At 35.1% G+C, this 24,034-nt stretch overlaps 1 protein-coding gene across 10 annotated transcripts in view; it reads left to right on the forward strand.

The window, feature by feature from the left end:
* The window catches only part of LOC138692649 (ribosome-binding protein 1-like), a 163,455-nt gene that overhangs the window by 122,105 nt on the left and 17,316 nt on the right, over positions 1 to 24,034 (forward strand). For 6 of the 10 annotated variants that reach the window (XM_069815735.1, XM_069815742.1, XM_069815744.1 and 3 more), the window contains 6 exons: positions 3,256 to 3,330; positions 8,992 to 9,153; positions 13,884 to 14,048; positions 17,219 to 17,281; positions 19,987 to 20,061; positions 20,291 to 20,330. In XM_069815735.1, the coding sequence (XP_069671836.1) occupies positions 3,256 to 3,330; positions 8,992 to 9,153; positions 13,884 to 14,048; positions 17,219 to 17,281; positions 19,987 to 20,061; positions 20,291 to 20,330 (580 nt within the window). The remainder of the gene's footprint in view (positions 1 to 3,255; positions 3,331 to 8,991; positions 9,154 to 13,883; positions 14,049 to 17,218; positions 17,282 to 19,986; positions 20,062 to 20,290; positions 20,331 to 24,034) is intronic. The other 4 variants (XM_069815738.1, XM_069815741.1, XM_069815740.1 and 1 more) reach the window with 4 other exon arrangements.

Below are 24,034 nucleotides of genomic sequence, written 5' to 3' on the forward strand. Positions count from 1 at the left end.
GACAAAATTTGATGCAGTATCTTTGCTCAATTCGTTCAGTCATCTTGCGAGAAAACTAAATCCGACAAACACTTAGAACAGCACCTTACTTGGCGACCACCAGCCAGTGACTGGCACAAGTGAATGCGGTGAAAAAATTCAAGCATGCGCATTACGGTTCCTCCTTCCACCATGCACAGTGGTGCCGCCTTAGAATCACTACTTTGCGCGGGAAAATTTAAGGTCAGATACTTTTTAGACAGGCCTCGTACACAGTACCGTAAAAACACTATTAAGCAACACATTTGGTGAGTGTGTAATTAGTAGATATTTTCCTCACATTTGGCCTTCTAGGTCACCAGACATAAATCCGGCTGACTACTGGTTATGGGGTTACCTCAAAGAAAGGGTATAGACCTACTACTCATGGGGAACTGAAATGATCAATATCTGATGCCACTGAAAACATTGTATAGGAATGCATTTACTAATGCTGTTTATAATCTAGAAGAACAAAAATGTCTTTTTGAACAATATGGTGGTGGTCGTCTTTTTTTTTCTTCTTCTAGTTACAATGAACTTTCATTTCTTTACGAACAAATTTGTGTTTTTATTTTTTGCAGAATCTAAAAATTTTTGCCAAAGTTATGGCCATTTGAAAGAGAACTTACTTTAGAATAACATTACATGTTTCTTGTGAAAGTTTTAGTAGGGCTAGAAAAAAAAAAGTTTTATTAACATGCGTCAGTTTATAAAACGTGAAACTTCGATATATTTATTTAATCTATATGCATCTCATAACTAGGTCAGATATAATATCCATATATACCAGAGGATCTGCAATGAAGTTCTTTACATTGTAGGAAGTGATGTTTGTCTATGTCAAATGTTTTCATTCGTCTGTGTGGGAAACATTGAATATCTTTTATCTTTCAACTTACCTCTGTTATTATACAGTAAATTGAGACATGTCGAATGACGAATTGCTCATTAAGCATTTTATTAATAAGTAGGATTAAGAATTTTACTTCCGAGTTTTATAGAAGTGCCAATTTAATTGAATAAAATGTATCATATTATGTTTTAAGAGTTTGGTGCATGGGATAGTGCATGTGAATGCGTTTGTATGGAACTTTGCTTGGATGTATTACAAACATACGAAGAAATTAAGAAATTTCAGCAAATCTGTTAGTATTCAGTTTTGGTGTTTGTGCTTTTGATTATTTGCATTAAGTTCTCGCCATTTAAGGTTTGCATAAGATCTTATTCAGGTTACTTGTATACAAATATTTGGGTATAACAGAAAAAAAAGACAAGTGGACAAGTTCAACAACATAAGGAAGTAACACAAAATGTGGAAGATCTTTGCCGGATAGTTATATTCTATGTAATAATGTAACATACTAATATTTAAATTACTAAAATCTTTTGCAAATTATCTCCCTTAATACAGTAATTTTTACTAATTTCATATTCCATAGAACGACTCTTAATATTTATTTAGGGATGGCATTACCTGACTCCAGTGATGGCAGTATTATTATAATACTAACAACAATAAATCTCTGTAATTTGTACACAGTAGGTACGTGAATACTTGTCTTATGTGTCATAGAAGTGCAATGCTTTCAGGTTTTTTCTTTTAACTGTTAAATCTCACTTTCATTTCATTATAAAATATCCAACTTGAGAAAGTTAGAATTTTGGCAAACATAAGCTTGAATCTGAAAGTTAGAATTTATAAAACAGTTATATTACCGGTTCTTCTATATGGCTGTGAAACTTGGACTCTCACTCTGAGAGAGGAACATAGGTTAAGGGTGTTTGAGAATAAGGTGCTTAGGAAAATATTTGGGGCTAAGCGGGATGAAGTTACAGGAGAATGGAGAAAGTTACACAACACAGAACTGCACACATTGTATTCTTCACCTGACATAATTAGGAACTTGAAATCTAGACGTTTGAGATGGGCAGGGCATGTAGCACGTATGGGCGAATCCAGAAATGCATATAGAGTGTTAGTTGGGAGACCGGAGGGAAAAAGACCTTTAGGGAGGCCGAGACGTAGATGGGAGGATAATATTAAACTGGATTTGAGGGAGGTGGGGTATGATGATAGAACTGGCTTAATCTTGCACAGGATAGGGACCGATGGCGGGCTTATGTGAGGGCGGCAATGAACCTTCGGGTTCCTTAAAAGCCATTTGTAAGTAAGTAAGTAAGTAAGCTTGAAACCATATATTTGTTACATTTCATTCACAAGGTCTGCAGAAAATTTTTAGATGAGTTACGTGGTATAAGATAATACGATTTAAATTTTAAAAATATGTGAAAAAGCTATAGCCTGTCTTAGGCAAATGCAACGAATATCACAGAAGATTAGAGACTTGCTATGGTTGTAGACTTTGTTAAAATTGTACTATTAACTTGCTTACTTACAAATGGCTTTTAAGGAACTCGGAGGTTCATTGCCACCCTCACATAAGCCCGCCATCGGTCCCTATCCTGTGCAAGATTAATCCACTCTCTGTCATCATATCCCACTTCCCTCAAATCCATTTTAATATTATCCTCCCATATACGTCACGGCCTCCCCAAAGGTATTTTTTCCTCCGGCCTCCCAACTAACACTCTATATGCATTTCTGGATTCGCCCATACGTGCTACATGCCCTGCCCATCTCAAACGTCTGGATTTAATGTTCCTAATTATGTCAGGTGAAGAATACAGTGCGTGCAGTTCTGCATTGTGTAACTTCACCCCTCTTAGCTCCAAATATTTTCCTAAGAACCTTATTCTCAAACACCCTTAACCTCTGTTCCTCTCTCAAAGTGAGAGTCCAAGTTTAAAATTGTACTATAGTTTATTGAATTGCTATTAATATATTTTGTATCAAAAAATGAACATATTAAATGTAATTTTTGCCACAAATTACATATGCAGTAGGAGACCTTGTATTTCTGTAATTCTCTTCCGTTTCTTGCTCTGTTCTACAATTTTTTAATGAGTAGAAAAACTAAATTGTAAATAAGTATTGTGTATTATTAGTTCAATTGGCATTTGAGTATACTTTATCATGCTATGTAAAGGAATAGTTAATTTTTATTTATTTTCTTGGTAAAGCTCTTAAATATACTGAAACCTCCTGTGATCTTTTTCTTTTAGATTATGTTTACGTATTTTCCTTTAGCACTTTAAGCATGTGGGATACTTTTTGGTAAAGTGTTGCGATGGTACGGCTCGTAAACATGGTAGCTATCTCTCTCTCTCCTGCAGGCTGCATCAGAGGTATGTGGAGTGGAGTTTGCCTTTAGCTGTATTGAAAAATCTCTCCCGTGCATCGTGAGTGAGGTATGGTAGTGTGTGTTTTCATTGCAGTTTTCCCAACATCTGCTGCTTTCTTTCTTACATCATATGATACGGGCTTTAGGTATGGTCGTTGAAAGGATTACAATGCATGCAAGTGGGTGGTTATTTTTAATCTTTAATGAAGGTGAAAGAAAATAACTTGATGAGGAACATCTGAAAACTTAATAATAGAATTAAAATATACTTTTTTTTTTTTTTTTACATTTGAAAGCAAGACTTCATTTTTATTATATTGTTCATTTTATGAAGCATTTCAAGTTGATAAAGATGTTTTATTGTATATAGCTTGAAAAAAATCTACTTCCTTACTTCGGTGTCTTCAATTTCGTATCTCATTATGACAAAAAGAAATTAAAAAGTGTAATCTTTCGATTTTTATGCTTAAATCTAACTACATACTACGAAATCCAGTCAGCAGTTGAATCTGTCATGCACTGTATGTGGTCAGCAAGAAAGCTATACATGATGGCAGTGCTAATACAATGCATCATCAACCTATTATGCAACAAACTATTAAATATAGGTATTTTGGTATATGTGTACTTACCCCAACTAAACAAGTACAGTAGCCTACATGTTAAGAGTGTCAATCCTCTTGTTCGTGACATTTTTGGCATCACTCATTGTAATTTCATTTTATAGTGAGGTTCACGTAAATGTAATTCCTAAAAGTCTAATTTGGTTGTCTCTTCAGTGTTGCCAACTAATATCAGATATCACCAAAGAAGGTATCACAATGCTACGTACTGAAATAATAATAATAATAATAATAATAATAATATAGTATTAACAATAAAAATGTTTGCTTATTTATCACATCTCATCTTTATGTTGCGAGGTGTTTTCTAAATGGGTCAATAATTTATGAAATAGTATATTTTCTTCCTGGATTTCTCTCACATTATGTTGGTAACTAGGATTAGTATGATCTAATATTAAAATATATTTTGTCTGGCAACGTGAAATTCTTTGCTTTGACTAAACAGTTTATGATTCATGAGACCTAACCTAGAAATGTATTCAGTTTGATCACGTGAAATGATTAGTACGAATTCCGAAAACAGAATACCACTTTGAAATATATACTCTACTTAAAATTCTTACAAACTCGTTCTTTCTTGGAGAAGTTGCTACCCTGCGATTTCCTTTCTTGGACATTTTGATAAAAATCTAAACACAAAAGAAATTCATTAAAATTTATAATATATTTCTGTCCATTTGCCACATGCATGTTTCATACGAAGTAGGTCTATAAGCTATTTCTTAATTATTTACACTCAGCCTACCTGAATATAGAGCTGAAGTGGAATCATAATGCAACAACTGAATTATGTATTGATTGAATATTAATACCAGTATTACTAATTGTACTGCCAGTACTGTGTAGGGGTTGATTGCTGGCTGGATCACCCATATAAATTGTTATAATTTAGAGACTTACTTGACATTAATTGTCATAGCAGTTATTACAACCTCAAAATTTTTCATTATATGTTTCTTCTCCAGAATTGATTGGCATTCACTATTGCATAATATGATATTGTATATTTGTTATTGTTTGCTGGAAGTAAATCTCAAAACACATCTCAGTTATACAGTTAAATATGACATTTTTGCTTGATATGTCATTAAACTGTATTAATTATCTTTTTTTGTATTCTATATTTGCGTGTTACATTTTAGATGCATTTCTTTATTTCTCCATACCAACTATTGTAAATATACTATCTATCTTTCATTAACCATTATAAATCATAAACTATCTTCAACTATAATTGGTAGAGAAATTTACTAATTCTCACGAGATCATTTACCTTCTTTTAATGCTGTTATTACTTATGATACAACTTAAATTTTAATATCTGTAAGTTTATTTATACATTGAAATTTAAAAGAGTATTGTGTTCAATCTTGTTTAACATTGACACATGTTGCCATGTCATATAAATGCTAAGAATTACAAGCCATTTCGAGAGATTAAAAACTAAAGGAAAGGGTAAAAATTGTTGTATTCACCTTAAATGCTCAGAATTTCGTGTTTTGATAATCTTAAAATTAAAAACTGCTGCTCCTTTGAAAGAAAGCTTTCCCTCGTTTGTCTGTTGCAGATCCTGTGAAATGTATAGAGGACATAAATTTTCATTTACCAATTTAGTTTTCTCTAGACAGTCTGATTTTATAATTGCCCTACTCTTTCTGTATCATCTCACCAACTTTAAATAGCCTCTTGTGGACTTCACAAAATATTATCACATTTAAAAATTTTATAATATTATAGCATGCAGTAGTTATTGGTGGGTTTGTGTGGGTTCAAAAGCCGCAGAGGGCTATGGATGTTCAGGAACTATTAAAATCATTAAAATACTTATTTTCAAAGGGCAGGGAAGTGAACTTGGAAGATCCATGTCATAGATTTGTAGCAAGTAAATAGAGCCCCCCTGAATGAGAGGGTCACAGGCAAAAATACTAAACCCAAACAGAAGGATTGCCAATGGGATCACCCATATCAAGCATACTAGCAGAGATATTTTTACACAACATAGAACAAACATACATACTCAACAATGAACACAACAAATATGCAGACAACATAATATACTGGCACAGATACGTAGACGACATACTCATACTATACAAAGGAAATGAAAGACAAATATACAAACTACACCAATACATAAACAAATTACACCCAAAACTTCAATACACACTAGAACTTGAAAACAACAACTCCATAAATTTCCTAGACATCACCATAACAAAAATTGACAAACGAACACACCTTCAAAATATACAGAAAACCAACCACCACCACCACACACATACACAACACATCTAACCACCCCATACAACACAAACAAGCTGCATTCAGGACAATGGTACACAGATTACTCAACATACCCATGAGCCAACAACACTACAATGAAGAAGTGAACACAATCAAATACATAGCACAAGAAAACGGTTACAATCCAAACATAATAGACAACATCATAAGAAAGACAAAACAAAAACTTAACACAAAAACACGCAAAAAACAACACAAACACAAGAACACAAGAAATACATCACACTAACATATGAAAACAAAAGCACACGTAAGATCGCATCTTCATTCAGAAAGCAGAAATACAACATAGCATACAGAACAGAAAACACACTACAAATACATCTCAACACACAAAAAAAACACAAACAAATAAATACAACCACACAGGTGTATACAAACTCACATGTAATAGTTGCGACAAATTCTACATTGGACAGACAGGCAGATCATTCCAAACATGCTACAGAGAACACATTAAAGCAATAACCAGAGGACACAATACATCTACATACGTGGAACACATAACCAATGCTAACCATACATACAATAACATAAATGCGGACATGGAAATCCTACACATACAACCCAAGAACCAAAAACTCAACACACTAGAACAATACGAAATATACAAACACACCCCGAACAAATTCTCAACACACAGATCAATTTCAGTACACACACACTATTTGACTCCACTTTTCAACACCTTTCAACAATCTAACGCACCTACATAACAGGCAGAGAAGTTCGAGATGACACCGAGATCTAGTAGGCTCTGAGGATGATGTGATGAAGCACCGAAACAGTTGTAAGCCGCACAAACTTACATAATTAACACGAGTAAGTCCGCTAGTTAATCAATTACCTAAAATTTAGGAGTCATTTCTCACTCGCTTCAAAATTAAATTTTAGAGGTGGCACAGTAAGCCTATATGGGTGATATAAGTATACATGGGTTTATCCCATCTCCACCTATATTGAAGCCATTTGCCATTGCATGCATGCACTGTATACCTGGGATATGCATTGATGTTGTGTTGACTTTGGTGTGGGCTTGTCATTACTAAACGTCAGTATCTGTCAGAAACGTTATGCTTACTGTACTTTGTATGCTTTTATTGTCAGTAGAAGGTTACAGTAGGAAGTAATGTATTATTGTCATGCTTTGTAATGTTAGTATCATTCCACCATACTGAAATTTTCTTTTCCATTATACAGTACATAGTTTATAGAGAAAAATATATTTTCATGATTTTAACGAAGATACGTGTTTTAAACATTCGTATTACCGAAAAGGTAATTTTGGGGTGATCACATTTTTCTTACAAGAAATGGATTCAGAACACCTCAAAATCTGTGCTTCAGTGGCTGACCATGACAATATCTTTGAAAAATATTGGAGTGCAAGAGGTAAAATGACTTTATTGTCAAATGCCTGGCATTAGAAAACAACAACAACATTTTTCTTCCACCCATCTGTATCCGGTAATTGCTTCTAAGCAATGGGGAAGATTTTCTTGATGTTCAGCATTTAAAAGTCAATTTATTAAGGGCTAGTGTAAAGACATGTGAACTTCACTAAAAGGAATGAGATTGTTTCATACAGTAAAATACTATAAAATGATGATATAATATACAGTATTAAAATCACTCCCATTTATTTTCTGTTAAAGATGCAGATCACGTGTCTTCAAAAGCTTTCTCTCTCCCATCATCCCTCTCCCTCTCCATTTCCTCCCCCTTTTCCCCTCGCCCCTTTACACTATCTCTCCCTTGCCTCTTCTCGTCTCTATTTCCTGCCATCCCATGATGGGGAATGAGGTTGCCTTATAGAACATGCACTAAGGATTGACATGGTTCGTAGGTCTATGCTGATTATTTTTGGGGGGGGGGGGTATTAGGATTTGTTTATTTTTATTCTTGATTTAAGTGAATTAATTTAAGTAACGTTAATAGAAGATTTGAACTTCGTTCAAAACATATACTTTCGTTTAAAGCTTTTTAACTTTAATTATTTGAGTTATCTCAGAATTTTATTGTTATAGAGTGAATAATATAATATGAAAATATGTAGTACGTATTGAAGTAGATTGTAGATGCAAGACACTTCTCATTTTTTTTAATGTTTACGACCATGTCTAAAGTGGTTTTCTTTTTCAGCCAATTTCCGTCCACGCAGTTTCTTTTTATTTATTCACATTCACTGTAATCTTCCAATATTGCGTCACATTGCTTATTATTGCAGCTTTGTGTTTGGCAGTTGGCGTGTCCTTAGCAGTTTGTTTTTCTTAATAATCTTGGCTTGTAATTTACCTAATCTTTATTGCAGAGAATTTAGTGCTACTGTTTAAATAGCTATGATTATCAGTTGATATAATATTTTTGTGTTTTAATGAATACTTGTTATATTACTTATTTTATACATAACCATTATTAACTATTAATTTAACCTGTGTACCTCGGCATTGAGATGAGATATATTTGATATTGCTTAGAATTTAATTGTTTAAAAAAATTGTGACTTTCGATTGTTTTTCCCTCTACTCCTCATTTGTTGATAGTTTCCTCCCTCCCTTTCAAAAGTGGGTGCGCAGTTTATTCAAAGAGGGCACGGATATTCGAGAAAATACGGTATTTTCCAGATTGAAGTGGTTCGTTTTGATTTTATATGGATGTCATAGGCATTATGTGTTTTGTTTTCCAATCAAGAAATATAATGGTGCACATTGTCACAATAATACTTGACTACTTCAGTAGTGTATCAATTTGGAGTTAGTCTTTATGTTTTAAAGGGATATATGTTTCTTTTTTCATAGATGCAATCGAAGTTGCAAGAATTACAAGACAAACTTCAGGCTGAAGAAGCAGAGAATAGAGAACTTGTCCGTAAATATGAAGAAATTCGAAACAGCTGTGATCAATTAAAGGACCAAGTGAACTCAAACCAAAAACAGTTTACAAAAGAACATAGTGGGGAAGTATGTATTTATTTAATCTTTATTATATTATTATTATTATTATTATTATTATTATTACTCTGTGTCCTCATGTATTGTGAGTCCCTATCACCACGGCATGGCGCGTCCTCAGGTTGCGGATAGAGGAGACGGCCTCCAGATATGGAGGGTAGCTGCGAATATATTGAATAAGCAGTCGTGGACAGCCGATAAGGGGTGGTCCTCCAGCTTAGGGGTTGGGCGAAGGGCTAACAACTCATCACCGTAAAAAACAGCTTGTTACGAATCCCTACAATAAGCCTCGGAATAGCAACTGTGGTAACTTTCGAGGAATATCACTTTTGTTGACGTCGTACAAAATTTTATCCAATATTCTTTTGAGAAGATTAACTACATATGTAGATGAAATTAATGGGGATCATCAGTGCGGTTTTCGGCGTAATAGATCGACTATTGATCAGATTTTTTGTATTCGACAGATATTGGAGAAAAAATGGGAGTACTCGTATAAGGGTACAGTACATCAGTTATTCATAGATTTCAAAAAGGCATATGACTCGGTTAAGAGGGAAGTATTATATGATATTCTTATTGAATTTGGTATTCCCAAGAAACTAGTTCGATTAATTAAAATGTGTCACAGTGAAACATACAGCAGAATCCGTATAGGTCAGTTTCTATCTGATGTTTTTCCAATTCACTGCGGGCTAAAGCAGGGAGATGCACTATCACCTTTATTTTTTAACTTCGCTTTAGAATATGCCATTAGGAAAGTTCAGGATAACAGGCAGGGTTTGGAATTGAACGGGTTACATCAGCTTCTTGTCTATGTGGATGACGTAAATATGTTAGGAGAAAATCCACAAATGATTAGGGAAAACACGGAAATTTTACTTGAAGCAAGTAAAGCGATCGGTTTGGAAGTAAATCCCGAAAAGACAAAGTATATGATTATGTCTCGTGACCAGAATATTGTACGAAATGGAAATATAAAAATTGGAGATTTATCCTTCGAAGAGGTAGAAAAATTCAAATATCTTGGAGCAACAGTAAGAAATATAAATGACCTCGGGAGGAAATTAAACACAGAATAAATATGGGAAATGCATGTTATTATTTGATTGAGAAGCTCTTATCATCGAGTCTGCTGTCCAAAAATCTGAAAGTTAGAATTTATAAAACAGTTATATTACCAGTTGTTCTGTATGGTTGTGAAACTTGGACTCTCACTCTGAGAGAGGAACATAGGTTAAGGGTGTTTGAGAATAAGGTGCTTAGGAAAATATTTGGGGCTAACTGGGATGAAGTTACAGGAGAATGGAGAAAGTTACACAACGCAGAACTGCACGCATTGTATTCTTAACCTGACATGATTAGGAACATTAAATCCAGACGTTTGAGATGGGCAGGGCATGTAGCACGTATGGGGGAATCCAGAAATGCATATAGAGTGTTAGTTGGGAGACCAGATGGAAAAAGACCTTTAGGGAGGCCGAGACGTAGATGGAAGGATAATATTAAAATGGATTTGAGGGAGGTGGGATATGATGATAGAGACTGGATTAATCTTGCACAGGATAGGGACCGATGGCGGGCTTATGTGAGGGCGGCAATGAACCTTCAGGTTCCTTAAAAGCCATTTGTAAGTAAGTAAGTATTACTCTGTGTTCATCTCTCTCTTTTCACTCACAGAGAGAATGTGTGTCTGTACTTTTCATACAGATGCAGTTTATTTCTAATGCAAAGTATGCAGTGTTCTTGATGTGATACTGCAGATATAATAGCGAAACAAGCTTCAAAATTGTTATCAGCTTGAAAGAAATGCTAACCGTGGCTCTACTGCCAACAAAATAAACAATACAGACGTGGACAAATTATTAGACTAGATTAATTAATTATATGTGCAACGAAGCTTTATTTATCGGTTGAAATAATGAACAAAAATATATTTTGGACAGATATAATGAACAGAAAATTGAGTCTGGAGGTTACTAATATTTTGTGAACATTTTCTTATTCTTGGCTGATGTTATACTGCCAGCATTCCATTGTAAGATGTTTAGTTGATTCTGTACCATTAAAGTAGTCCCCGCCCGGAGATCCGATTGGGGGACTATTTTACCTCCGGATAATTTTACCTTAATGGTACTCATTTCATATTGGAGTGGTTAAATGGCAAGTTGTAGCCAATTTAAGTGAACACCATATTTTAACGTTTTGGTGGCTACTTCATTCACACAACCCCCAGAATGTCTGGAGGACCACACCTGCTGTTGGTCGACGGGACCATTGGACCTAGCTGGGAGATCTTGTTGATCACCAGCTTTCCCTCCTTAAGCCACTGGAGGGCGATTTTAGTGCCATAGCAGGTCAGCACTAGGAACAGGAAAGTAGAAAGAGGAGGAAGGAAAAGGAAATGAACCCCTAGGCCTCGAATGCTCTAATGCCGTTGGGGTCGGAGAAAGTAAGAGTTCAGTCAGAGGACTGGATAGGAAAGGGTAAAGAGGGAATTAGGTATTGAATAGAGGAAAATTATACCAAATTCAGTCATTAACTCATCAAGCTGACCAGTGCTAATGGATGAGTAGCCCCTCCCTTTAGTTCAGCTCGTAAAATTATGCTTACTAACAGCTGCACCACGGGAAGGTAGGGATAGGACATTGGGTATTTGTCCAGGTTGGTTCCTTAAAGCTTTCAATGGGAAGGATTAATGGCTCTCCCCCCTGTATCTGACAGATACCCTCCCTCAAAATCTGTGCTTCAGTGGCTGGTCATGATAATATCTTTGAAAAATATTGGAGTGCAAGAGGTCAAATGACTTTATTGTCAAACGCCTGGCATTAGAAAACAACAACAACATTTTGTTATCCTTTATTAACACCTTGATTTTGTCAGGGATGCTGGAAACCAAAGTTTGACACTTTCTTTGAATATCAGCATCATTTAGCCAGATATCAGACGTGCTTAAATGAGTCCATGTTTTGTTGTAAACCTCTTTTTGTTCACTTTCTTCTTCAGTATAGATTACAGATTTTCAGTTTCATTCATGTCCTGTCTTCTTGCAGGCCATGGGAGAACAGACATTCTGCAGTATATAATTAAAACACCATTAGTACCAACATAGCCAGAAAAAATATACATAACCATTGGAAAAATATACCAGAAGATGTAAACAATCATATTTACAACAACAGAGACTTTGTGAATTATACTGATAGTTGATATGACGAATTATATTGTTTTTCCAAGAAAAACGTTTTAGTCTAATAATTTGTCCATGTCTGTACATTTCTTCATCTGGTGAATACATTTGCTGCAAATTACGGTTACATAATATAAGAAAGAAACTTATGATACTCTTATCTGTGAAAGTGAAGTAAGTATAATTCAGATAGTTGGAGGAATAGCAACACAGACCTGTATAATACGAGTCCTTCTGATGGGCAGCTTCAGCACGCTGCAACATGTTTGCTGTCGTAGCTGTGGAAGGATGACTAGACCGTGACAAATCATGGAGGTCGGTTTGTCGTGCCTCTAAAGTCTTTACTGTTCCTGCACAGTGACTAAAGGTACGGTCACACGTCGCTACTTTTGCAGCGCTGCAGTACAAAAATCTGCGCAACTCTTGTACTGCGACGTGTGAACAATGGTGCAACCCGAAAAGTAGCGGCTGCCGAACCTGCTGCCCGCTACTTTTTCATATTGCGCGCAGCTTAGAAGTAGCGACGTGTGAACAGGGTTCTCAGGGTTGCAGCCGCAGCATTTTTGATATCGGTTTTGTTGAAACTTTTGCTGTGGTTGCAACCGGTGTTGCCACCCAAATGTGCCAATGATACTTTTATTGTTTGGATATATTTTAATGTTAGATGTGATGAAAAAAAATATATTTGTAACAGTTATTAAATACATAACACAGTCTGAGCATACTTTCTGACGATATAATTCATTATTTTAATTTTTTGTAGCGTAGTTTCAAACAGGAGGGTTGCCAACATCGATTCTGTGAATATGCTGTTCGTTATCATTTAAGTATATGGGCGTTTTAATAGTTTTATAGTAAAAATTATGCCAATTTCTGAATACTAGTTAGGACAGAAAAGGAAATAATAGATAAGTAAGCTTTCGCATGAGTTTCTTAATAATGCGAACATAACCACAAAATGTATATTGAGAAGTCAACATGGAGATGGAATCCTGCAGCATGACTGCAGCTGCAAAAGTAGCGCCTTGCGTGTGAACAGACTCGCAACCTCCAGTTGCAACTTTTGCAGCACTTGGGTTGCGCAGCACAAAAAGTAGCATGCAGCGCGCTACTTTTGGCTTCCGTGTGAACACGACACGCAACTTTTGCAGCTGCAGTCCAAAAGTTGCGCAGCAAAAGTAGCAACGTGTGATCGTACCTTAATAGTGCCTCTGTCCATTGCAAAGGTTCCAAGCACTTCAAAGGACATGTGGAATTATTACAACCATTTCATTTTCACCAACACCTTGTAACGAACATTACTGATAGACATTAATTGGCACACTGTTGTAGAGTGCTTTCCAGTGGAATAAATTACGTTTATAATACAGGAAACTTTATATATACTATATCAAAAATTTCACATTCTTAACATTGTTACGAGATGGGGGAGGGGAGAGGAGAAGAGGAAGGAGGTGCATTATTTTCTGGGCAGCCCTTGTATCTGTCATGGATGAAATGTACTTGCATCATTTCTTAAGCAAACAGTGATCAGTATTCCTTTCAACAGGAACAGGATAGCCTGATCTTAGAATTAAAGACTGAACGAGAGAAGAATCAGGATCTGATGAAAGAAATGGTGAAACTTAAAAGCTTGGTGCAAATAGGCCAGGCTTCATTGAACGAGGAGCAGCGGGTCGTACAGCAGTTACAACAGCAATTGGACAAGCTCAATGTAAGGCAGCTATAAATTGTTTCTAAGATTACAGTTTTTATTATGAGGAATTGTGCGTTGTCGTATTACCTTATAAATTGTGAACATCATTGACCGAACACAAAAAGCACGCATCCATTTCCAGTTCAAATGCATTACCACAGCAAAATATTACTTATATGAAGTTATTATTTCCTTAATGGCATATCACAAAATCAAAATGTAAATAAGAGCTATAATATCTATTTTCTGTGTAATGGCAATATAGTTACTGTTTCACACTAAATTTATTTAAGTTACTTTTGACATTACATACTTCAAATATAGTCTCCTGCCATAAGCTGCCAAATTTTTGGAAGATGGCAGACTCCATCTGCAGCAGCATTTCTGGATATGTGTCTCACTGATCAATCTAAAGCTCTTCGGATGTCAACTCTTGATTGAAAGTGAATGCCTCTCTTCCACCAACTTGCAGTAGTTCAGTATGGTAGGACTTCTCTCCCACAGGCTTCTTGTAATGTCCTAAAACACTGAGTTGCATGTATTTCTCTTGCAACTTGGATTTTTAAGAAGCACCTTTCTTCGTACTTTTAGGGCTGTATTGCTTACTACAAATCAGAAACAGCCATTGTATTTACAAATTGTGACTACTTCGATACTTTCAATATTGCAAATTTATGAAACAATCTCTGCTCTGTTACGTAGTGCAAGGTTTCAATGGTCACTGCTAGGAGCACTGATTTACAAAATTGTTGCCATTACTTATCGAATGCCCTAGTATTTTAAAATATCAATCTACGAAAATAACATTAATATTTCGTTACTCTTGAAGCTTATAGAAATGTAATAATAATCATATGAAAGTGTTACCTTAGTTTGGAAATATAGTATATAGAGCGTGAACAATAAGTATGGAATATTTATTATTTTGTATTTATTTATTTATTTAACCTGGTAGAGATAAGACTGTCAGGCCTTCTCTGCCCTTCTACCAGGGGATTACAACTACAATATGAAGAATAAAATTACAATTAATATTCAGTTTACAATTACAATAAAAATCATTCTCTGCCCCTCTACCAGGGGATTACAACTACAATATGAAGAATAAAATTACAATGAATATTCGGTTTACAATTACAATAAAAATCAAAGTACGAAAAGATTACCTGATTAATGAAAGCTAGACAATTTATCATAAAAGTTAGGAACAAAGAATATTTGTTTATATTTACCGAGTTACACATTAAACCTAGAATAACAAAATTCTATAGTGATGAAATTACCAAATATTGAAATATTTTGTGATAGTTTAAGAGAACTGTTCACAAGAAACCATGTCTGAACGAGTCTCAATTACTGACCAAGTGTCTAGTAAGTTTGCGTTTGAATTCAATTTTATTTCGGCAGTTAACTTGTTAAATTTTAATTTTACAAAAAAAAAAAAAGTTGTATTTAAAATCTGTTGGAGATAAACTATACAATATGATACCGGTGTTCGAAAAAAAGTTATTCAGACATACAGGTGTGACAATAGCCTAAACTTCATTTTTTTTAATGATACTCTGTATTAAAATTCACATATTCCAAATCTCCATTAAATTTTACGTAAGACTATGTAGAAATTTTACCCATTCACTTGTGTTATGCTGTTTAAGTATTTATTAAACTTGTTTCGTGGACTTCAAACATGAGACAAATAAGTATGTAAAATGTTGAGTAGCCCATAAAAGTAAACAAAACACTATGACTAACTAACCTTTACCACATATGCTCAAAATGAAAACCATTCTCAGCTAAACAATGTCCCAGTCTATCACGAAAACAGTCCATTGTAGAAATGAGATGGAGCAGATCAGTCATGTAATTATTGTGAGGAAGGCAATGGACACAGGTAGCCCAAATTTTGTTTCTGGGTCTGTACAATATTTTTCTTTCGTTTTCAGGTAATTGTTGTGCAAGCTTGGGCGAATATTTCACAGTGGTTTTAATTATGCCACAGAAAGTTAATATATACTGTATAACTTTGAAAACTGTTTTATTTGCAGACGACCAAGTCCTTTTCAGTAATTCAGCAATTAATCTAAAACTTAGCTGTTTATAAACTCTGTGAAATCACTTGAATTGTGTTTTATTATACATCTTGATTACACAACTTTTAATACTGTATCACTTCGAAATATGTATGATAAGACTTTCTTGTGTTAAATTTTAACGTACCTTGTTAACATGTTTCGACCTATTTTCGGTCATCTTCGGAACTGGTCGTTGTTGGTCTTGGCGCCTCTTGTTTCGTGTGTGGGTTCGTTCGTAGTGTAGAGTCAAAGAGTGTATGTGTTTTGAAATTGAGTTGTGTGTTGAGAATATCGTTGGGGTGTGTTTTCGTGTGTCTGTATATTTCATATTGTTCTAGTGTGTTGAGTTTCTGGCTTTTTGGTTGGATGTGCAGTATTTCCATGTCTGTGTTGATGTCTCTGTAGGTGTGGTTGGCATTTGTGATGTGTTCTGCATATGTGGAGGTGTTTTCACACGAACATACGAAAACAAAAACACACATAAAATTGCAACCTCATTCAAGAAATTAAACTACAACATCGCATACAGAATAAATAACACTCTACAAAAACATCTGAACACACAAACAACACAAACAAACAAATACAACGACACAGGCATATACAAACTCAAATGTAACACCTGCAACAACTTCTACATAGGACAGACAGGCAGATCGTTTTAAACACGTTACAAGGAACACATCATAGGCATAACAAAATTACAAAACACCCCTATATATGCAGAACACATCACAAATGCCAACCACACCTACAGAGACATCGACACAGACATGGAAATACTGCACATCCAACCAAAAAGCCAGAAACTCAACACATTAGAACAATACGAAATATACAGACACACGAAAACACACCCCAACGATATTCTCAACACACAACTCAATTTCAAAACACATACACTCTTTGACTCTACACTACGCACACACCCACACAGGAAACAAGAGGCGCCAAGATCAACAACGACCAGTTCCGAAGATGACCGAAAATAGGTCGAAACATGTTAACAAGGTACGTTAAAATGTAACACAAGAAAGTACATATCATACATACTCCGATGTGTTTTATTCTTGTGCTCTTTCAACATTGAGGTAATATGATGTTCTGTATTTATAGGGAGTGAACCAGAACCACAGTGTGGCCGCCAACGGACCTGCATCTGAGCCTTCTATTACCGAGGTTAGTGTTTTGAGACTCATGGTACCTGTTATGGATATTAGCACTAATGATTCTGCAATTCGTTTTTCTGGACGCATCAACTCTGTGTGATGACAATTTTGCAGTGTGTTACATATTATGTAAATATGCTTTTCCAGACACATGTTGATGTAACATACGTTAATTTCATATTCTAACATGGATGACGAAATGTGCTGGATGCTCTCTTGGCTGCGACTGGCTTTAAAATGATGAATGCTCTTAACATATCAAGACTCTAATTTGGCTTTGAGTGACGTAACAGACTATTGCTTTCACAGCACAATTTATCAGTATGGCCTGTTGTCTGAATAACCATATTTACGACACACTGTAAAGTAAGAAAGTGTTCAAATTTGAGGTTTAAATTCAAGTGTAGAGATCCGAAATTACTTAGTATACAGTGAAATGTCAGAATTATGAATTCATGACTACTGAAATTTATTTGTTATATCGAAATTTTATTCAAACTACATTAAACTTCGTAACTACTAGCTTATACTAGACAACTGAAAGATATAATAAATTTTAGAATATATACCAAATGTAAATGGTATATTATAATAATATTTGTTGAGTGTAAATATACAGTAAAACTTCATTTATACATATTTATGAGATGTGAAGAAAAAATACGTGAGAAAAACGTATATCTGAAATAGCATTTAATAACATGTGAAATAGTATTTAAAAAATATACAGGAAGAACAAACTGAGTCAATTTAATCAAATTTTCACAAGTGAAATTTAGAACTTCAGAGTTACGCTATCTCAAATTTATAATATACATATTCTTGAAGAAAGTAAGATTAATTGTAGAATACCTTGGCTCTCAGAGCCAAAGCTGGGTGATATATTACCCATACATTTCAAATCCCAATCCAGAAAATTTGTTCTCATTGTTTTCATTAAATTTAATAACATGTGATTATTTTACAAAAATGCCCGTTATTTTGCGCCTAAGTTTTTTTTTCTAATATCTCTATGTTTTCTTTTGACATTTCTGGTTTTCTCTCCTGGCAATAACTTAGGTATATTACCCCAATGGTATAATAGGATGATCATGATTATGTGATGTCAGGACAGGTCTTAAATCTAAACTTAACATAAATTCCGGACCATGGACGGAGAGAAGAATAATTTCCTCTCAAATAATTCCTGTGTTCTAACCGAGAATCCAACCTGGGTCCTCATGACCTGTAGCCAGAAGCTCTGACCACTAGACCCTGAGGTTCGTCATGCTCCTAAGTATAAGCCGTGCCCTCACGTTGTTATAACTGTTCCATAATTTGTTCAGTTAAATCAAAATATTTTTAGTGAGGTGTTAGGATAGTTTTATTCAGGGCTGTCGCAGTTTTGGTGTCAGATCCTCAGATTCTTCCCTCTGCACAATGAACCATGAGATGGAAGTTCACTGACACTTCTCTCCCCTCTCTGAATGGATTCTCTCACTTGTGCATAACTGGTTTCCTGAGGGTAGCATGTTAACAATGAACCATATTTTCGTGTACTTATATTTTCACGGCCTGGGAAGCCAGAGCCCGAATGTTTTTAATTACTTAATCCATAGTTTTGTTCACCACTTTCTTGTTTTTCCCTTAGTTAATGATAGTAAATATCATGTACTAGCCATTAGAAAAATAAATATTTTCACGGCTAACCTAATTTCCAGCAAAATTGATTTACTACATACGAATTAAGTTCTGTATCTCCTAGGGTTTAAAATACGATTGTATATGTGTGCAAAACGAATAAACAAAAAAAAAAAAAAATAAATATAAAAATTAACATGGAAAGTACAGGAATTTTGCCAGGACCTTGGAAGGAAAACGAATAAGTGTGAAAAAGTTATAAGTATGAAACTTATAAAAGAAGTTTTACTGTAGTTTGATAATAGTTACTGCCAATCTTTCCTGATATGAAGTTAGTAATGGTAGACAACCATTTTATTTCACAGAATTTGTTATTATAATGTTGATTGAAATATATTTTAATCTATGTATGTACAGTGCATTAATTAACCAAAACATGAATTGATACCAAGATGTATTACATTAACATTTCACTGTATATAAAATTTCACTTACTTCACAAAACAAATAAATAAATATCCCATCTTTTACGAAAAAAAGCACAATGAAAATTTATTTTAAAGTTCATTTTTTATTTGACACACCTATTGACAATTATAATCTCATTCCACTACCGTTCAATTACTATAGGGTTATTTTTATTTTGTATTTTCATTTCACAGTAAGACAGTGAACATACAGCCAAGTTTGTTTATAAAATCCTGTAGCATGCTTTTAAACTGTTCATTTTGTGGTGTCACGAAGTTCACTGCTGGTACCAGAGAGACTCCAGATAGCAAAAATTGTGTCTTGTAATTTTCTGTACTATTAATATGAACTACTACTGTACCTTCTTCCCCCCTCTTTTCTTTCATTTCTTGATACGTTATTAAATTCCGAGTTTTATAATACCCTATTCATCACAATCGTATTGTCATAGTGGAAGTCTGTTATTGTTATTTCCAAGATGTTGTCGTAGAAGTCCTATTTTTATCATTGTTGTACTGGGATTTGATTGTCTTACTGACCTGTGTTACCGACATCTTGTAGCAGCAGTAGTCAACTAATGATTTGTTATAATCCCCTGTTTACTAACGTGCTTGGCGAAACTTTCAGTCCCTTTCTGCATCACCACAACCTTTGTCCGAAACATCAATGTTGGAGAAAAGGCCCAAGAGTAAAAAGAAAAAGGTAGGAGATGGAATGGAATTTCCACCTACCAGTCAATCGTTTGTATCTTAAGTGTTTTCTATTTTTTTTTTAATTAGCACTAAATGAGTAGCAAGCACAGAATATATTGCATGGCCTTTTTTTTTTAAATAATTTAAAGTGCATACATAGTAACAGATTTGTGTTTTGTGTGCAATATTCTCTCCACCTCGGTATGGTGCCTAACTGTGTCTTCTTGTCTCCCAAACAGACGACTAGGCAAGCTTCTGCTAGGCAGCGGAGGTTTACAGGTAACTTTGATAATGACAGCTATGCTCAAGTCTGGCTGGAAATGGGAAGCAGTTACATATGTCACTCCAATTCCTATATATACAGGGTGATTCACAAAGAGTTACCGCCACTAACGGAGCTTATTACCGAAGACATTCCGAGCAAAAAATGTCATATAAAAATGGGTCTTATTCTCAATATTTTCAGAGTTACACTAATTTTAAGTTGTTTGCAAAATACCTTTTTTTATTTAGTTTTAAGGGTAGAAGAATACAGAGTGTTCCGCTTATAAGTATAATAAAAGAAATAGTTATAATTTCATAACAATGCATGCAAATGGGTTAAGATTGGTACCATTGTAAAGAGGAAATTGGGAAGTTTTAATCCATTGTTGTTACTTATTTTTAGAAGACTCACGCATGCGCAGATCATTAAATAAGAGAATTCGTATCGTATCTTTAGTCAGTCAGCATGTGGACGCCACAGCAGAAAGCCTTTTGTGTGCTGTCATTAGCAGAACATAGATCCATAATTCGTGTACAGCGCTTGTTTCGCCGTCAGTACAATCTTAGACCGAGGGAAGCTGTACCGACGTACGTCTCAATAATGAAATGGGATAGGCAGCTCAGAGAAACAGGAAGTTTGTTGTCTAATGCAGGTAAACATTCCAAGCGTAAAGTGTCTGACGAAAATGTCGAACGCATTCGCGAGGCATTTCAGAGAAGCCCGCGGAAATCCATTCGACAGGCTAGTGTGCAGTTGAACATCCCACCAACAACAGTGCATACAGTGCTCCATAAAAGATTGCGTTTGCGAGCGTACAAGCTGCAACTTCATCAGATGATTACGCCGAATGATAAACTGGAACGAAAACGCTTTGCAGAAACAATGTTGGATAAAGTGGACGATGACGACACATTTCTAACTCGAGTCTGTTTCTCAGATGAGGCAACCTTCCACGTCAGTGGAAAAGTAAACCGACACAATTGTCGCATCTGGGGGTCGGAAAATCCAAGTGTCGTAATTGAACACCAACGGGATTCCCCTAAATGGAATGTTTGGTGTGGGATCATGCGTGACAGAATCATTGGTCCCTATTTCTTTGCTGAAAAGACAGTCACTGCAAACACGTACCTGGATATGTTGCAACTGTATGCTGTGCCACAACTCCCAGATGGAGCAATTTTCCAGCAAGATGGGGCTCCACCACACTTTGCCAACATGGTTCGCACATTCTTAGACGAACAATTCCCTGCAAGATGGATCGGAAGAGGATCACCGTACATCACATGGCCTGCCAGATCACCAGATCTAACACCACCTGATTTTTTCCTGTGGGGGTTTGTTAAGGACCAGGTCTACAGGACGCCAGTACGTGATTTGGCAGACTTACAAGAAAGAATGTATGCTGCTGTCAACAATGTTACACCACAGATGCTTCATAACACTTGGGTCGAGGTTGAATACCGGTTGGATATTTCCCGTGCCACCAATGGAAGCCATGTTGAGGTTTATGGAACATAAGGTAACAAAAATTCCCAGTTTTCATTCTTTGTAGCAGTTGGTTTCAACTATATACTTGTATTAATTCAGAAGTTATAGCTATTTCTTTTGTTATACTTATAAGCGGAACACGGTGTATTACAAATAGAGAATGAACTATTCAGAAGTAACATTTCTTTAACTGGCTAGTGTTCTGAAGCCAAAAATGTGTTGTTAATTCTTTAGTTGCTTTGTACAGATTTTTTTTAGTTTTTAATTAAAAATTACATTATTCTTACGCACTTATCACAACAATAAAGTCTGATTATGAGACTGATGGTACTAGAGATGGCCGATATTTCACAAACCGATATTTTGTCACAGGTATTTTTTTTGTCACAGATAAACCTGTGACTGATGACGCGAAATATCTGTGACAAAATATCGCTATCGAAATCTGCTCCGTATTCAGTACTCTGTCACCGTTCCAACGTCTGTGACTGATATTTTCTCCTCTACGTCGTGGGTTTGCGCATGCGCATGATACAGTAACAGCAATCGGGCGGTGGTATTTGATTATTTTTTCGTGATATTTTGTTCAATATTATTTTTTTCAAAGTGATGATGTGTTGCAAAGTCATTAGCGGCATTATAATAATATAATCATGAATCTGACATTTTGTTTTCATATTTTAGTCTGTATATATGTTTTATAAATATTTTATGTATCCCCCCCGAGATCTTCACATTTTCATATTAAGCTTACTGTCAATTTATATTAATGTGTAAGTATTTTCCACTCAATTAAAACCGAACAAGACAAAACTGGCTAATATGATGGGCAACTTATTTCGCTAAACTAACCTTGAGGTAGTTTCCTTCGTATTCCCCTTATACACCTTGCATATACGAATCTGTGACAGGTCAGGTTTGGTTGGTTTAAGCTTTTATTATGCCTAGACATATACGATCAACGACTAAACTAGCGTTGAGGTAGTTCCCTTCGTACTCCGCTTACACACCTTGCATATACGAATCTGTGACAGGTTAGGTTTGGTTAGTTTAGGCTTTGTTATGCTTTGGATATACGATCAACTGCATCTCGACAAAAAGATCAAATTCAACGATTTTCACTTCCGAAATCACCTAAACTACCTCAGCGCTAGTTTAACCCGAGGAACTGTCTCTCCAAAAAAAAAAAAAAAAAAAAAAAACTTTATAAATGCAACGATTTTCACATCCGAATTCGCCGAAACTACTTCAGCGCTAGTTTCACCATCTTATTATAAATTATATAATGATTACACGATTTAAATAATAATAATAATAATAATACCATTGGTTACCAATACTTTATCTTGTGTAAAATCCTGTCTGAACAACAGTTTTGTGTTGTAATTATTTTCCATTGTTTTTCCAAATACTGATGCTTCGTTAATTTTTATTCTGACTCAACATTATAATGTTAATGCACGACTTAAAATAATTATTTATCCATTATATTATATACAATAAAAAGGATCAATTTTTAAATCGATTAGGATAATCACATAACCTCAATTTTTCCATACCCAACTACATAAAAAAATTATCAACTGATTCCATATCTAAAATCAACTACGATATAACCTCTTGGTATATGAGGTTAACTTGTTACATGTTTCTGTTGAGTTAGCTTAGTATTTATTTGTGAATGGTACATGTACATAACTTATTTGTTGCATTTTCCCATATACACACTGATGTGTGGCGTGTATAGAGAATTCGTATTCACATTGCACTGCTCTTCAATATTTCCTGTTAATTTTTATCGGTGTGACAAAATATCGGTGTAATTCATGCATATTGTGCTTACTTATCGATATAAAATATCGGTGTGACAAAAATCACAGATAAAAGTCACAGATATTTAATTGTCACAGTCACAGTTGTCACAGATACTTGGAAATATCGTTTAAGCTCAACTCTAGATGGTACAGTAGTTCAAGAGTGGCGTGATTTGTAACAATTGTAATAAGTGTGCAAGAAAAATGTCATTTTGTAGTTAAAAAGAAAGAAATCTGTAAGAAGCAACTATGGAATTCACAGTACATTTTTGGGTTCAGATTACTAGCCAATTAAAGAAAGTATCGCGCCATGGCGTCATGGTCTAGGGCATCCTCCCTAAGACTCGCGTTACGGAATGCGCGCTGGTTCGAGTCCTCATGAGGGAAGAAATTTTCTTATTCAATTTCGGCCAGTG

This window comes from Periplaneta americana, chromosome 17 (genome assembly GCF_040183065.1).
Source record: "Periplaneta americana isolate PAMFEO1 chromosome 17, P.americana_PAMFEO1_priV1, whole genome shotgun sequence".
NCBI classification, from domain to species: Eukaryota; Metazoa; Arthropoda; class Insecta; order Blattodea; family Blattidae; genus Periplaneta; species Periplaneta americana.